This window comes from Muntiacus reevesi, chromosome 4 (genome assembly GCF_963930625.1).
Source record: "Muntiacus reevesi chromosome 4, mMunRee1.1, whole genome shotgun sequence".
NCBI classification, from domain to species: domain Eukaryota; kingdom Metazoa; phylum Chordata; class Mammalia; order Artiodactyla; family Cervidae; genus Muntiacus; species Muntiacus reevesi.
In genome coordinates, this window is record NC_089252.1 from 96,822,538 (window position 1) to 96,838,040 (window position 15,503).

The 15,503-nt window shown below is 43.6% G+C and overlaps 1 protein-coding gene across 16 annotated transcripts in view; it reads left to right on the forward strand.

Moving 5' to 3' along the window:
- Positions 1–1,056: 1,056 nt before the first annotated feature.
- Positions 1,057–15,503, forward strand: part of CADPS (calcium dependent secretion activator) — a 465,663-nt gene continuing 451,216 nt past the window's right edge. For 10 of the 16 annotated variants that reach the window (XM_065935303.1, XM_065935302.1, XM_065935311.1 and 7 more), the window contains exons 1-2: positions 1,057–1,196; positions 1,305–1,500. In XM_065935303.1, coding sequence (XP_065791375.1) covers positions 1,057–1,196; positions 1,305–1,500 — 336 coding nt within the window. Of the gene's footprint in view, positions 1,501–15,503 lie in introns of all 16 variants that reach the window. The other 6 variants (XM_065935296.1, XM_065935295.1, XM_065935299.1 and 3 more) reach the window with 3 other exon arrangements.

Below are 15,503 nucleotides of genomic sequence, written 5' to 3' on the forward strand. Positions count from 1 at the left end.
CCCAACCCTCCACCCAGATACTCCAGCGAGCCAGAATGGAGGAAGGGTTGAGCAACAAGAAACCCTTCTATTTCCATGGTAGGCTCACCTCAGCATAAAGTATTACCAATTCTTGGAAATGAAGAATGCAGAGTAGGCAGGGGCGGGGGTTCTACTTAAAGAGTTGAGCTGCATGGTGGATACATCAATCCGCTCAAAATCTTTTCTTCACGGTTGGGTGTATGTAAAGTAAACTGCTGGCACTGGAGTTTACACAGGTGGGACAAACAGGCTGTTTGGTGAGGAAAGTGTGAGGAAAGCTGGTTATAGGAAATAGCCTTTCTTTTGTGTATAATATCTCGCCGACTTTGTCTCAGTGAGATCTCTGAATTTAGTGTGTCCAACGTCTGACAAAAAGTCATCACTGATTGATCTATTTCCTCCTCTCCCAAGAACTTTTTGTTCGCGGGACGGGGAGAGAGGTTGAAACCAGGAGGGCTGGGCATCAAGGGGGAAATTAGCCTCCACGGGGTGGGAATGAGGAGGACGGGAAAGCATTGGGATCGCTACGGAAGCTCTGAGACTTTGGGGACGCTCCGCGGTCTTCCGGCTCCAGCCCGCTGCAGCCGCCCTTTCTGCTGCGGACACGGGAGAGTTAAGCCAATAAACACGTAAGCGCCGCTCCCTCCCCAATCGGCAAGATGCCTCTTCGGCTCTAGGCTGCATCGACAGCTTGCAACACTCGGCATCTTTTCTGGAGGCGCCTCCTTCAGCGGCTGCAGATGGCATCCTGCTGTGGGCTCGGGGCTCGCAATTGACTCCCTCCTTTGCCCACTTTGGGTCCACGGACGCACCTCTCTCCTCCCCTCCTCCCCTCGTGCTCCTGGGTCAGAGCCCAGCTCTCGAACGCCGAGCAGAGGAAGCAGTCTCCGCGGCTGAGGCTGAGCAGCAGCGCGCTTGCTCCGATTTGGGGGGAAGCGGCCATCCGGGAGAGCCGACCCCCAGCTGCCTCCAGCGCCCCCCACCTCTTGCACCCCAAGCCAGGGGCTCCAGGGACCCCCCTCCCCAAGCGCCACCATGCTGGACCCTTCATCCAGCGAAGAGGAATCGGATGAGATCGTGGAGGAGGAGAGCGGCAAGGAGGTGCTGGGCTCGGCCGCGTCCGGCGCGCGCCTGTCTCCCAGCCGCACCAGCGAGGGCTCGGGCGGCGGCGCAGGGCTGGGGGGCGGCGGCGGGGCCGGCGCCGGGGCCGGGATGGGCGCCGGTGGCGGCGGGGGCAGCGGCGCGAGCAGCGGCGGCGGGACCGGGGGGCTGCAGCCTAGCAGCCGCGCCGGTGGCGGCCGACCCTCCAGCCCTAGCCCGTCGGTGGTGAGCGAGAAGGAGAAGGAGGAGTTGGAGCGGCTGCAGAAGGAAGAGGAGGAGAGGAAGAAGAGATTGCAGCTCTATGTGTTCGTGATGCGCTGCATCGCCTACCCCTTCAACGCCAAGCAGCCCACCGACATGGCTCGCCGGCAGCAGAAGGTAGGTGCGCCTGGGAGGCCCAGCGAGTAGCGCCGGGACGTGGCCAGGCGGGCGGGGCGAACAATGGGAGCTGGCGGCGCAGCTGGCGAGGAGGAGCTGGAGGAGGAGGAGACCGCGCCCCGGGGAAGGGGTTACAAGGCCCCCCTCTCCGCCGCCAGGCCTCGCCTAGCCCAGCCCGGAGCGCACCAGGAGCTGCCCAGGACCAGCAAGGGGCCTGGAGCGCAGCACCCTGTGCCTGGGCCTCCCTGCTGGGGAGCGAGGCGGGCAAGTTCTGCTTTGTGGCCCGGGAGGTTCGGAGAGTGACTTGCAGCCGGCGGCGCCCAGAGAGGCCTGGCTCGCTTGCAGGGCTCCCAGCACTCTCGAGCGGCCGGCGGCCGCGCTCAACTCCCGGCCCGCCCTCCTGGGCGTGCGCTGGGAGGGCTGGGGCGCCCGGTAGGTGGGGGCTCCGGTACTGAGCAAGCAGAGCGCCTCCGAGCCGCGCTCAGGCTAACCACGGCAGAGAGCCCCCGCAGGGGCAGGCGGGAGAAAGCGAGCCCAGAAGGCGAAGCTTTCCGTGACACTGCGAAGGGCACCCTTCTCCCTCCACCCGGGTCAGATGATCCCAGATTAGGGTCGACTTGGGGGTCCTCGGTACACCGCTTCACTCTGGCCGGGCTTCCTTCCCATCTCCCTTGCCCTTGCCCACTCACCCCAGAGCAGGGCAGGCGCATCTGCTCCTTCTCCCTGGGTCAGCCCCTCTGTCTTTCTCCCTTTGACCCCCTTCTTTTCCCAAGGTGACTTCGCCGCCACCTTCTGGCTCTCCGAGGCCCTCCAAGCCCTGCCACTACTAGCTTGATAAAGTGCAGCTGGAAAAAGCCTTGCAATTATAAGCATCAAAAAGCTTTTTGTGTCTGAGGTTGGGGTAAGGCTAAGGCGGTTCCGGGCTGCCTTTGATGTGAAAAAAAAGTGCCTATTTCTATCAGCTGTTCTCCAGCCAGAGAAAGGAGGGGTTAGTTAATGCAGGTCGAGTGTAGTGGACCAGAAGAGGAGTCAGGTACTCAGCTGGAGTGAGTTGTGAAGCAAGTTAGCATCTCATTCTGTCTTTTAGATGAGTCTGCCACAGCTGAACTGACAGAGAAGTCAGTGAAGCCCGCAAAGGGGCTGTGTGAGGGGCGATTAAAGCCAGCTCTAACCCTCTCAGAGTTTACTGAGACCAGTTTCTTAAAATAGAGGATTTCTGGATTGTTGCCATTTAAGACTGATTTATATGTTGCCTGGAGTAGAGTGTTAGGTTTTCCTATGTTTATCCAGCCTTATCTTGAGTTAGCACAGATTTCTCTGTTTGTTTTGCATGTATATGTACACAAACCACCCAGAAGTGATGATTTATTTCAGCTATCACAAGCTTGGTTATCGGTTTTATTAAAGACAAAATTCATTTCCTGGTTGAGAAAGAACAGGTGGGCTACACACTCCTTGCTTAATCCCCCCGCCCCACTCTCTCATCAGTGGTTCCTTGCTTTTTCCATGTGTATTTTGAACTATCCTAGAGCAAAAGTATTTTCAGAACCATAAAAGTTTTTGGATAGTATTTCAAGGTTGAGGCTTGGGTTCACAGGGCCTGGTATTTCAAGCTTCAGGTCGTAATTATTTCGGTAATTGTGTCTTTATAGCAGGGGAAATTCCATCTCCAAAATCTCTCCCTTTAATAACGGCACCCACTAAAGATGTCCTGTTCCTTTGTCAATGAAAAGCTGTTGTCACTTAAAGAAAAGTTAAGAAACAAACTTCCCTTTATCAGTCAAAAGGCTCTCTAGCTCTGTCCTTCAAATACAGGGTGAAATCCAGTAGCAGAGTGGGAAAAGAAGTCCATTCTCATAAAGACTCAGGTCTTCTAAACAGAAGCGGCAGCCACCTGAGAAAGAGCGTCACGAGGCTGGTTTTTCTGATCTGATCTGGTATGTTTTACCCAGATCCATTCAAATCTGTGGTTGAGGGACAAGTAAGGTGTGTTTTTACACATGACCTTAATATCAGAGGGACTCCAGGACAGATTGATAACACTGGCATTTGGTCAAACTATTCTTAGTTGTTGCATCAGACTAAATACATATCCCGGCAAAGCTGCCTCCGGGTTGCTGTCTATATTGGTACGCTGAATATCTATCTCTTTATTACAAAAAAAAAAGCATGCTTTCCCCATTACTATATCTTTGTGTTTGGTGCCTTTTTGGAAAGAAACTGTTCTGCTATTTTTCTCCAAGTAGAAAGCTTGAACTTTGATTTTTATTTTTTAAAGAGCAGTCATTGAAAGTAAAAGTTTGCATAATCATGGTGGCAAAATTTAAAGCCAAGAAATAAGATTGAATTAGTCTTGGGGAAATAAAAAATAGTTATAAAGTAAACCTGAGTTTGTAGAATAGAAATGGATGAACTAGAAAAAGAGGAAAAATGATGTAGAGAAAGGGAATAGAGTGATAACGGCTAGGGCAGAGAGAACTGCTTATGAAAAGCAATTGCTAAATTGGGGAAAAGGAAAGATCATATTGTCAAATCATTGTGCTGTATACCTTAAAGTTACACAGTGTTGTGTGTTAATTATATCTCAATAAAGTTGGGGTGGAGGAAGACCATATTACATAGAGTTTAATAAACTTCAGGAAACCAAGTAGTTTACTTGATAATAGTAACACTGGCTACTGTTTTTTAAGTACTTATTGAGTACAGGGTACTTTCTTTAAGTCATTTTTTAAAAGTGGACTTCTTTTAAGGAGAGTCTTAGATTTACTGAAAAGTTGAGAAAATAGTATAGAGACTTCCCATACAACCCAGACAGTTTTCCTCTATAATTGTCTTATAGTAGTATGGGTACTTGTAGTACAATTAAAGAACCACTAGCTATACATTGTTTACTAAAATCTGTCATTTATTTAAATGTCCTTAGTTTTTACCTAACTTCCTATTTCCATTCTTCGATCATTTTATATTCTTCTTATAGTTAACAATGTAGAAATTATGAAGAGAACTTAAAATGATCGAAGAACAGAAATAGGAAGTTAGGTAAAAACTAAGGACATTTAAATAAATGACAGATTTTAGTTAGCAGTAATGTAAGGATTACCATCCCCATCTTTAGAAAAGAAAACTGAGACTCAATGAGGCTTTTCTAATTTGTGTAAAGCGCTATATAGACAGACAAGAGAGTGGGAATTTAGGCATGGGGTTCTCTGATTTCAAATCCTATCTTTTTAATATGCAACACTGGCCAGAAGTATTCTAAATGAAAAATAGAAGGCTAGCATCCTGACAACATGTCTAATGTACTTCTTGACTCAGGATTATTTCTATTTGAGTTGAGAGAGGCCTGCCCCTTCCACTTTGAACACCTATCCAAAAAAATCAACATAGGGAAAATAATCCTTTAAGAACTAATTTCATAAAGAGTATGAAGGAGAGAAAGGGCTTCCCTGGTAGCTCAGCTGGTAAAAAAGCCATCTGCAATGTAGGAGACCCTAGTTCAATCCCTGGGTTGGGACGATCACCTGGAGAAGGGAACCACTACCCACTCCAGTATTCTTGCCTGGAGAATCCCACGGACAGAGGAGTCTGGCAGGCTACAGTCCATGGGATCACAAAGAGTTGGACATGACTGAGTGACTTTCACTCATGAAGGAGAGTCGGCTGTTAGCTGGTAAATCTGAACAGCAGACTGTTGTCAGTCTTATTATATACTTTGAGCTGGAAAAAAATAATTAGCTCAAAAGAACAATTGAGAAAGAACAGAGGGAAAAGATGCCGTTGCTGGACCATTCTGATAGTTAATTACTTAGGCTTCACTTTTACTGGGAAAGAGAATGCCTAGGTTTTCAAGCAATCTTCCCAGTTAAAAGAAGGGATTTGAAACAAACTATGTGAAAATATTGTTAGCAAATAAGGTCATGTGCCTGATGTACAGTGAAGTCAAATAAGCCAAATGTCGGAGTTTGGAGCAGAGAAAGGTTTATTGCAGGGCCAACCAAGGAGAACCAGTGGCTTGATCTCAAAACCCCTGAACTCACTGATGGCTTTGGAAAAGGTTTTTAGGCAGAATTTAGGGTGAAGACTGCAGACTGTGTGCCTTTCCTCTGATTGGTTGGTGACAAGTTAACAGGGTGGTGCTCTGGGAATCTTGCCTCAGCCTGAAGTTGCCATTCCCCGCCAGGTGGGGGCTTTAATTCTCCAAAAGAGCTCAAAGATAGTGTCGCCTGCGTGTGTGTTCAGTTGTGTCTGACTCTTTGAGACCCTATGGAGTGTAGCCCGCCAGGCTCCTCTGTTCATGGGATTTCTCAGGCAAGAATACTGGAGTGGGTTGCCGTTTCCTTCTCCAGGGGATCTTCTTGGATGAGGAGTAGAACCCACGTCTCCTTCATTGGCAAGTGGATTCTTTACCACTGAGCCATGCTATCGATATATTCCTTGAGGAGGGACCAGTACCTGTGACCCAAGCAAGGCTCCATCATTTCTTGACTGCAGCTCCCTTGTCTCTGCATCCCCTCCCTTTTCTGATTAGCGCGGGTTTGAACCTCCTCTTTGGAACACAGGGGAGGTCCTGGAGGTTACATAAAGTCTATTTCCTACAAGGAAGAAACAGGTAAACACAGAAAGGATTTATACCCAGAAACTGCACAGGGTCTTGCTGAATTTCAATGTTATCATTTGTAGGTATACTTGCCTTGTACTACCGTAAATCTAAATATAGCATGTTGGTAGTGATAATTTATGACCACAACAGAAACCTAGTCATCAGGTTGTCACGATGTATGTTTTAACAGATGAGAAATGATAATTTGAGAAACAGTTCTGAGCTTTTTTTCTCTTTTTTGTCAGAATGCTAGAGTGAATACCTAGAAGCTGGCATGGCAGAGCTACACCATATGTTTCTAAATCACGTAGTAATGGTGATGAGTGGCTGCCTCATGTGAACTACCTACTTAGAGATGTTCCTGAGGGAATGTAAAAGCAGGCACTGTAAACAATTCTGTGTAATGTGTAAATTGACATGGCTTGTTTTTGTTTTTTGTTTTTTAACTTGACTGGGAACTATTTGTAATGCCTGGATTACAGAGGTCCAGAATGAATTATGAGTGTGTATGTAGGTGTGTATACATGTGTGTATGTATGTATTGTGTGTGTGTGCTCAGTCATGTCCAACTCTTTGCAACCTGATGAACTGTAGCCTGCCAGGCTCTTCTGTCCTTGGAAGTTTCCAGGCAAGAATACTGGAATAGGTTGCCATTTCCTACTACAGAAGATCTTTCTGACCCAGGAATTGAACCCATCTCTCTTGTGTCTCCTGTGTTGATAGGTGGATTCTTCACCTACACATACAGGCACATCACATACACATAAATACACATCATGGCATCAACAATGCAATGGACATGAACTTGGGCAAACTTTGGGAAATGGTGAGGGATAGGGAGGCCTGGCATGCTGCAGTCCATGGGGTCGAAAGACTTGAACACAACTGGGAAACTAAACAACAACAACACCTGTATGTACTGGATTGGCCAAAAGTTCTTTCAAGTTTTTCTGTACCATCTTATAGAAAACTTGAAAGGAACTTTTGGCCAACCCAATATATGATGAGAGAGAGGGGCAATGCTAAAGTTGTATCTCTTCTATATGAATTCTTTATTCAAGAGGACTTGAACTTACAACACATTTGGTCTAGTCATCAAGTTACTCATTTCCATGTGATTCAGCTTATATTTTGCTCTAAATTTATGGCTAAAGTTGAGTCACTGTTAGCCAGAGAAATTCCATCTTTATTCATTAACTTCTTTGACTTTGTTGTTCAGTTATGACTCAAAAGCCCATAACTTTCATAAAATTTAAGATCAAGTGCTAGGTTACTAAATATGTGTGTGAATGTGTGTGTATTTTAAATCAGTAGTGGTGATTCATTCAGATATGCTTTGAGGCACTTAGGTTAGCTCCACTCTTCAAATATCTGAAGGGTTGCATTGTTAATGCAGCATACAATTTGCATTTTAAAAAATAAAATATTTTCACCTTTTGAGAAAACTAAATGACTGTTCAAACAGGATTCCTTCAAAAAGAATTATGTTTTTCTCTTCTTCAGGAAAAGAATTGAATTCTTTAAATCTGCTTTTTGGCATTCCCCCACCCCTCAACTTCTTGGTGCAATGGGCAGGAACTGTTATGCATTGGTACTAGGAGAGACATTTTGAAGATACAGAAAACCAAAAAAGTAATAAGAGAAGTTCTTGCCTCATTACACACTTGGAATAGCCTTTTGCTTCCCTAAAACTGGACTGAACAAAAAAGGAAATTAAATCTTTCATTTCTGAAAAACTGTACTGTGTAAAGTGGTATAAGTCAAATAATTCCAAGATCTTTTTCCTTCAAAAGCAAACTTAATGCATAACCATAGGCTGTTACATTAAAATATAGCCAGTATTTGGGGCCAAGTGTTTATATAACTTAAGTTGGAATGATCAGGGGTATTTTACCTACTTAGACCTAAGTTCTGAGCAAGACCAGTTATTCATTGCACCAAATATTCTCCCAGGCTTTATGAAGAACTGGAAGATAGTTGCGAGGTAAGATTCTGAATTGGGGTGTTTATGTTCTAGTTTGGAAGATGTCAGATAAATTGAGAATAAGTTAGTATTTAATTGTAAGACGCTGCCAAGGAATTGATGCTTTTGAACTGTGGTGTTGGGGAAGACTTTTGAGAGTCCTTGAACTGCAAGGAGATCCAACGAGTCCATCCTGAAGGAGATCAGTCCTGGGTGTTCATTGGAAGGACTGATGCTGAAGCTGAAACTCCAATATTTTGGCCACCTGATGCAAAGAGCTGACTCATTTGAAAAGACCCTGACTCTGGGAAAGATTGAGGGCAGGAGGAGAAGGGGACGACAGAGGATGAGATAGTTGGGTGGTATCACCGACTCAATGGATATGGGTTTGGTTGGACTCCTGGAGTTGGTGATGGACAGGGAGGCCTGGCGTGCTGTGGTTCATGGGGTCGCAGAGTCAGACACGACTGAGCGACTGAACTGGAACTGGACTGGACTACAAATACCAAAGTAGGAGAGGGGGAGAGAGAGTACACACGTGTGTGTGCACGTGTCCAGGATTGGATATAGTAGTAGTGAAAATCTTCATGAGGGAAGTAGACTAGTGTGAGTGATAGCAGAAACTCAGCCTCTGTGCACCGGTGCCAAATCGAATCTCGGAGACAGAGTTCAGGGTGAAGAAGAAAGGAATAGATTTATTGATTTATCAAGCAAGGGAGACACAGTGGACTTGTGCCCTTCAAAACTGCGTGTCCCAACCTGGAGGAATTTGATGAGCTTTATAGCAGTGGTTCAAGGATGCGGTTGCTGATAAAGAACAGGGTTTGTTCAGGGTGTTAATCTGGCCTCAGGTGATCTCCTGACCTTTTCTCTGGAATGAAGATTGTCTCATCAAGTAGTTAACATCTTCCATTTATTGTGAGGCTCTTTTTCTGTACAAGAGCTGAAAGACATCGTTCTGTATATGCCTTGAGGCAGGCTCCTGTCTCAAGGCTACACTATTGTTTCCTGACTGGTCCTCCTTTGTCTCTGCATCCCTTCCCTTCCTGGATTAGAACTGTTTGAAGCTTACCCTTTGGAACTCAGGGAGGATCGTGGAGGCCGAAGCCTGTTTTGTACAAACAAGAAATGGGGTGCACTTTGCGCGGGACAGGGAGCTGGGCACAGAAAGGCTTCTGTGTCCAGGAGTCCCATTGGATCCTGCTCAGTTTCACTAGGTCTTAAAAAATTTGCATGATTTGTGTAACCATAAGGAGAGGCAGTTAGGAGAAAAGCATGATAGGAGGATTGTGGAAGAAAGTCACTGTTCCTGGGATTAATCATCCCGTTCTTTTGGTTCTAAATGACAGAAACCCAACTGAAGTGGCTACATCAATAGGAAAATAAGGGGGCAGGAAAGGTTTATTGGTGCATGTAATTTAAAAATCCAGTGCAAGGTGCAGTCATGGCTGGATCTAGGAGTTCAAATGACTTCCTTAACAATGAAGAAAGCTGGTTGATGAGAAGAAAGGTCATGTATTGAAACCTGTTTTTGAGCTCAAACTCTACCACTAATAAACCACCGATTGCAGGAAAGTCATTGTCTGTCTTTGGGATAATTTCTACATAGGGGATAGGGAACCCTCAAATAATCTCTACTGTCACATTTGTATAAAATATTTGATATATAATAGTCGATATTTCTTTCTGGGTAACAAGGTCACTCATTATCAAGACATAATTTCATTCAAATTTGTATTTGGTATGTTTTGACATTATAAAATAAGCCATTATCTTCAAAGAATTTGAGATGAAGTTGAGAGTTCACTTTGTGTTTTCTGTCGAGGAGATTAAATCTTAAAAGATTATAAGGCTACAGACCATGCAAGAGATTCAGTTTATGGGATGAAATGGACTGAAAGTATATTTTTGTCTACAGTATATTTTTCAAAATTTTGAATTCGTTCTCAACATTTAAAACTGTCAAGATATTACATGTAAAAATTTGTGTTTTTGGCTCTTATAACTGGAAAATATAGCAAAGCTGAGCTGAGTTTTTAATGAATCTGCAAAACGCAACAGAAATAAGACTACGAGTCTTCACTTAAATAATGGAATGTTAATCACTTTAAATAAATAAAGTATGCTTGTCCTAAGAGGAACATCATAGAAATTTCATTGGTAGGAGGCAGCAATCTGGTTCTTTCCAACACTCTCTTCTTGCCATTGCTGCTCTAATACTGATGGTCTGACCCTTGCCTCTGTAATGCATCCAAGAAAAAGATCTAGAATTTGGAACCCTGTGTTACCTGTCTCTGGCAGGTGTTTCTCCGTTGGGATCAGATTTATAGCTTCTGCAGAATTGGAGGGCTGACAGTCAGAATTACCTTACTATTTTTTCATTTGTCCATCCAAGCATGTGAAAGAATTACTTCTCTGTTGTTAGCAGGCAAAGAAAAGGTGATGAAGTCAGTCAGTGATTTAAAGCCTGGCTGTTGCTTTTGACATATGATGTATAGTGCAGGAAAGAGCATAGATTCTGAGGGTTGAATGCCTATGTTTGCTCTTCTGGATATACCCCAAGCTGCCTCTGTGATTTGGGGCAGCTTACTTAAACAGTCTGTGGCTCAGTTTACTCATCAAAAAGTAGGAATAGTAATGGTGTCTCCATCATTACTGTGAAAAGTAAGTGAGCTAATGTAGTAAAGCTCTTAGAACAATGCCTGGCATGTGGTGAGTAGTATGTAAATGTTCTTATTGCTAATTTGATATGTACAATTTTGTGTTGTTTTTTTTTAATCTGTGAAAGGACTCTATGTGAAGTGCTGACCATAGTATGCCTTATATTCAGTATTGCTATCATCCTCATGATCATTATCCTTACTGATATGATAAGTAGACCCAGGAATAAATGGTTACCATTACAGCATCATCTACAGAGTAGATGAGGTTGAGGGTACAACACATCGCTATTCCTTCTTGTTGTGACACTTCATTAACTCTGCAGGTTATTAGTCTCTGTTTCAAATGCCTAGTCAGTTTCTTGACCTAGTAGCTGTGTGACTTTCGGTGTATTATCCAGTTGCTCTAAGTCTTAGTTCTTTCCTGTATAAAATGGGGGGAAATAATAGTGAGGATTGCAAGAAAAAAATTATGTTAACCACTTCAGTTCAGTTCAGTCGCTCAGTTGTGTCCGACTCGTTGTGATCCCATGAATCACAGCATGCCAGGCCTCCCTGTCTATCACCAACTCCCGGAGTTTACTCAAACTCATGTCCATGGAGTCGGTAACACCATCCAACCATCTCATCCTCTGTCATCCCCTTCTCCTCCTGCCCCCAATCTCTCCCAGCATCAGGGTCTTTTCCAAAGAGTCAACTCTTTGCATGAGCTGGCCAAAGTGTTGGAGCTTCAGCTTCAGCATCAGTCCTTTCAGTGAACACCCAGGACTGATCTCCTTTAGGATGGACTGGTTGGATCTCCTTGTAGTCCAAGGGACTCTCAAGAGTCTTCTCCAACACTGCAGTTCAAAAGCATCAATTTTTCAGTGCTCAGCTTTCTTCACAGTCCAAATCTCACATCCATACATGACCACTGGAAAAACCATAGCCTTGACTAGACAGACCTTTGTTGGCAAAGTAATGTCTCTGCTTTTTAATATGTTATCTAGGTTGGTCATAACTTTCCTGCCCAGGAGCAAGCGTCTTTTAATTTCATGGCTGCAATCACCATCTGCAGTGATTTTGGAGCCCCCCAAAATAAAGTCTGACACTGTTTCCACTGTTTCCCCATCTATTTGCCATGAAGTGATGGGACCAGATGCCATGATCTTAGTTTTCTGAATGTTGAACTTTATAGCCCTTAAGTCAAAGTGAAAGTGAAAGTGAAGTCGCTCAGTCATGTCCGACTCTTTGTGACCCCATGGACTGTAGCCTACCAGGATCCTCAGTCCATGGGATTTTCCAGGCAAGACTACTGGAATGGGTTGCCATTTCCTTCTCCAGGGGATCTTCCCGACCCAGGGATCGAACCTGGGTCTCCCACATTGTAGGCAGACGCTTTACCACCTGAACTACCAGGGAAGCTGGTATATGTTGAACAACTATTACCAGTGATAGTATTGGGTTGGCAAAAAATGTTCTGGTTTTTCCATGTGACAGAAAATCCCAAACAAACATTTTGGCCAATCTGATAATAGCTTTCTTGCATTTTTGTCCACCAAATGCCCCCACACTGTTTCATACTACAGTGCCTTTACTCATGCTCTTTCTGTTGTTAGAATAACTTTCTACCTGTCTTCTCTAGATTTGCTCTTGTTTGTCCCTTAATTAACTCAGGTATTACCTCCTTCAAGTAATCGTACCCAATGCTTTATATTGAGTTAAGAGCTCCTATAATTCCCTAGTCTGTTTCTACTTTTCTTCCTATGTATTTAAATTATATGTTCTGTGAGTGCCTCTCACCCACTAGGAATTTCAAAGATGGGGACCACATTTTTATTCCTTTTTGATTCCCCATCTCCTAAAGCAGTGCCTGGAACATAGTAGATGCTTGTAAACATTGTTGAAATTCTGCACTGATGCTTTATTTCCTAGAAAGTGTCTAATGAGTGGCCATGAAGGAGTCTTATAGTCTGTCTCGATCATGGACAAACAACTTACATACTTTTACAAAATCTTATTGGAAAACATGGAGGGTAAGCCAATTACTCCATGTTTTCAAAATAATTTATGTTGTAGAAACAGCATCAATTGTCTCCCTAGTCTAGTTTATTTATACCAACAACTGACAAATTTCTAGATCTGTTATAGAAGGAAGTTTTCTTTCAAAGACCATAATCAATTAGGAATTTCTCATAGTGACCGAATCTCCATTGAATTTGAATCACCATAGGGTGTGTTTAAGTGGCCAAACCTTAAGCCAACGTGAGAACTAACATATTGGGCATATGTCTTATTTGACATAATTCTTTCTGAGGAGAAGAAAAAAATAATGAGTAGTCAGCAGTACTAGAGACAGTTAGGCTGTTGAAAATATTCAGTCTCAATATTGTCAGAGTTACATAATAGAATCCAAGTTCTACATATTTAGATGTAAGTAAATATGCTTCTCTTCCCTACTTTTATTCTTCTATGGGATTTTGGCTCTACTTTCTCTGTCACTGTATGCTGTCCAAAGTCCTTTTTGAGTGTAGTTAGCTTGTAAATAAATAATGACTCTAGTGCTTTTGCATATTGGATGAGGTAATAAGAATATAAGATGGGTGTGAAATATCTGTAAAGTAAAACTGCTTAGGTGTGGATTTTCCTGATGCTTTTCACTAATCGAAGGGAAAATTATCTTTGCTAAGTCACTCCTCTCATTTAAACAAGCAGAGTAAACATCTGAGATTTTTGAAAAATAAATTGAATCATCAGGCCTCCAAGTGTTTCAAGATTCTGGCTATCCTTCTAAAATTGAGAGATACTGAATAAACTGATAATATATTGATGTCCTCTGTAGCCTATGGGAGGAAAATATCAGCCTGTGTTTTTCAGGACCATTTCATGCAATAGGAAATTTCTCAGATAACTTGGCAGTTAACTTCTTTTTTTAATCACTAAGTTTTGGGGGAGCATAGGCTAAGTTTCAAACCGTCTAGAGGCTGTACTGCTTTCAGAAAGACAATGGGATTTTGGCAAATGTGCACAGTGCTACAGAGAAGCTACTGTGTGACTGAAGAAAGCAAAGGGAAAACATTGAAAAATCTTGCAAATAATTATGCCTTCTGTTGCCCATGCAGAACAGCCTTTTGGTGTGGATTGTAGGCATAGAGTTGTTTAAGCAAACGAGTTAAAATATATCTTGAACATCTCCTTTGGTTATTTTTCTGACAAGTACAGCAACTGTTGTCTATAAGGCAGCGAATGTCACAACATACTGTGTTCAAAACAGCTCTTGGGGGCTCTTCCATATTCAATTTTTGTTTGTTATACATCATCAGACGACATTGTTTTGTCCCACTTCTGCATACAAGAAATTCACTAAATCCTGTAGGCAAAATATGGAAAGACATTTCAGACAACCTTCCTGGTTTCTAAGAATCTATCACTCTGTTGAGATGTTGAAGTACACCAGCAATGAACAGAGCTCATAATGTAAGGCAGTATATGGTGAGCATCCGAATCTTAAATATTAGTGTTTTTCACATCTCCATCTTGACTCTCTTTATGGCTTGATTATGTCTCTCCCAAATCCATATGTTGAAATCCTAACCTGCAGTACCTAATAGTGGGACCTGATTTGGAAATACGATCTTTGTAGGTGTAATTAGTTAAGATGAGGTCCTTGTTGTTGTTCAGTCACTGAGTCATGTCCGACTCTCTGTGATGCCATGAACTGCAGCACGCCAGATTTCCCTGAGTTTCCATCTCCCTGAGTTTGCTCAAACTCATGTCCATTGAGTCAGTGATACTATCCAACCATCTCATCCTCTGTTGCCCCCTTCTCCTCCTGCCCTCAATCTTTCCCACCATCAGGGTCTTTCCAGTCAGGCAGCTCTTCGCATCAGGTGGCCAAAGTATTGGGGTTTCAGCTTCAGCATTAGTCCTTCCAGTGAATATTCAGGGTTGATTTCCTTTAGGATTTCCTTTAGGATTGACTGGTTTGATCTCCCTGCTGTCCAAGGGACTCTCAAGAGTCTCTTCCAGCCCCACAGTTTGAAAGCATCAATTCTTCAGAACCCAACCTTCTTCCAGTTCTCACATCCATACATGACTACTGGAAAAATGATAGCTTTGATTGTACAGACCTTTGTCGGCAAAGTGATATCTCTGTTTTTTAATACACTGTCTAAGGTTTGTAATAGCTTTTCTTCCAAGGAACAAGCGTCTTTTAATTTTGTAACTTCAGTCACCATCCACAGTGATTTTGGAGCCCAAGATAATGAAATCTGACACTGTTACTTTTTACCCGTCAATTTGCCATGAAGTAATGGGACGAGATGCCAAGATCTTCGTTTTTTGAATGTTGAGTTGTAAGCCAACTTAAAATTTAGAGTGGACCCTAATCCATGATGACTGGTATCCTTATTGAATGGGGAAATTTGGACATAGAGGAAGTACACAGGGAGAACACCATGTGAAGAGGAAGACAGAGATTGGAGTGACTTTTCTACAGGCAAGGGGCACCAAGAATGGCCAGAAGCTAGGGTACAGGCATGAAGTATGTTCTTGATTCAGTTCTCAGAAGCTGACCCTGCCAACAGCTATAAGATGGTAAATTTCTGTTGTTTAAGCCACCTCGCCACTGATGATCTCTACACTTTCATTCTCAAGTCTGGGGCTCCAGGACACACCTCTCACCAAATGTCTAATCCATACATCAGTGTTGCTGAAGGGGTGGCCTCCCACTGGCGCAGTTAGTTAATGCTTTGTCACAGGTCCTTGAGGAGATAAGGGACTTGCACTAGAATGTAAGTCA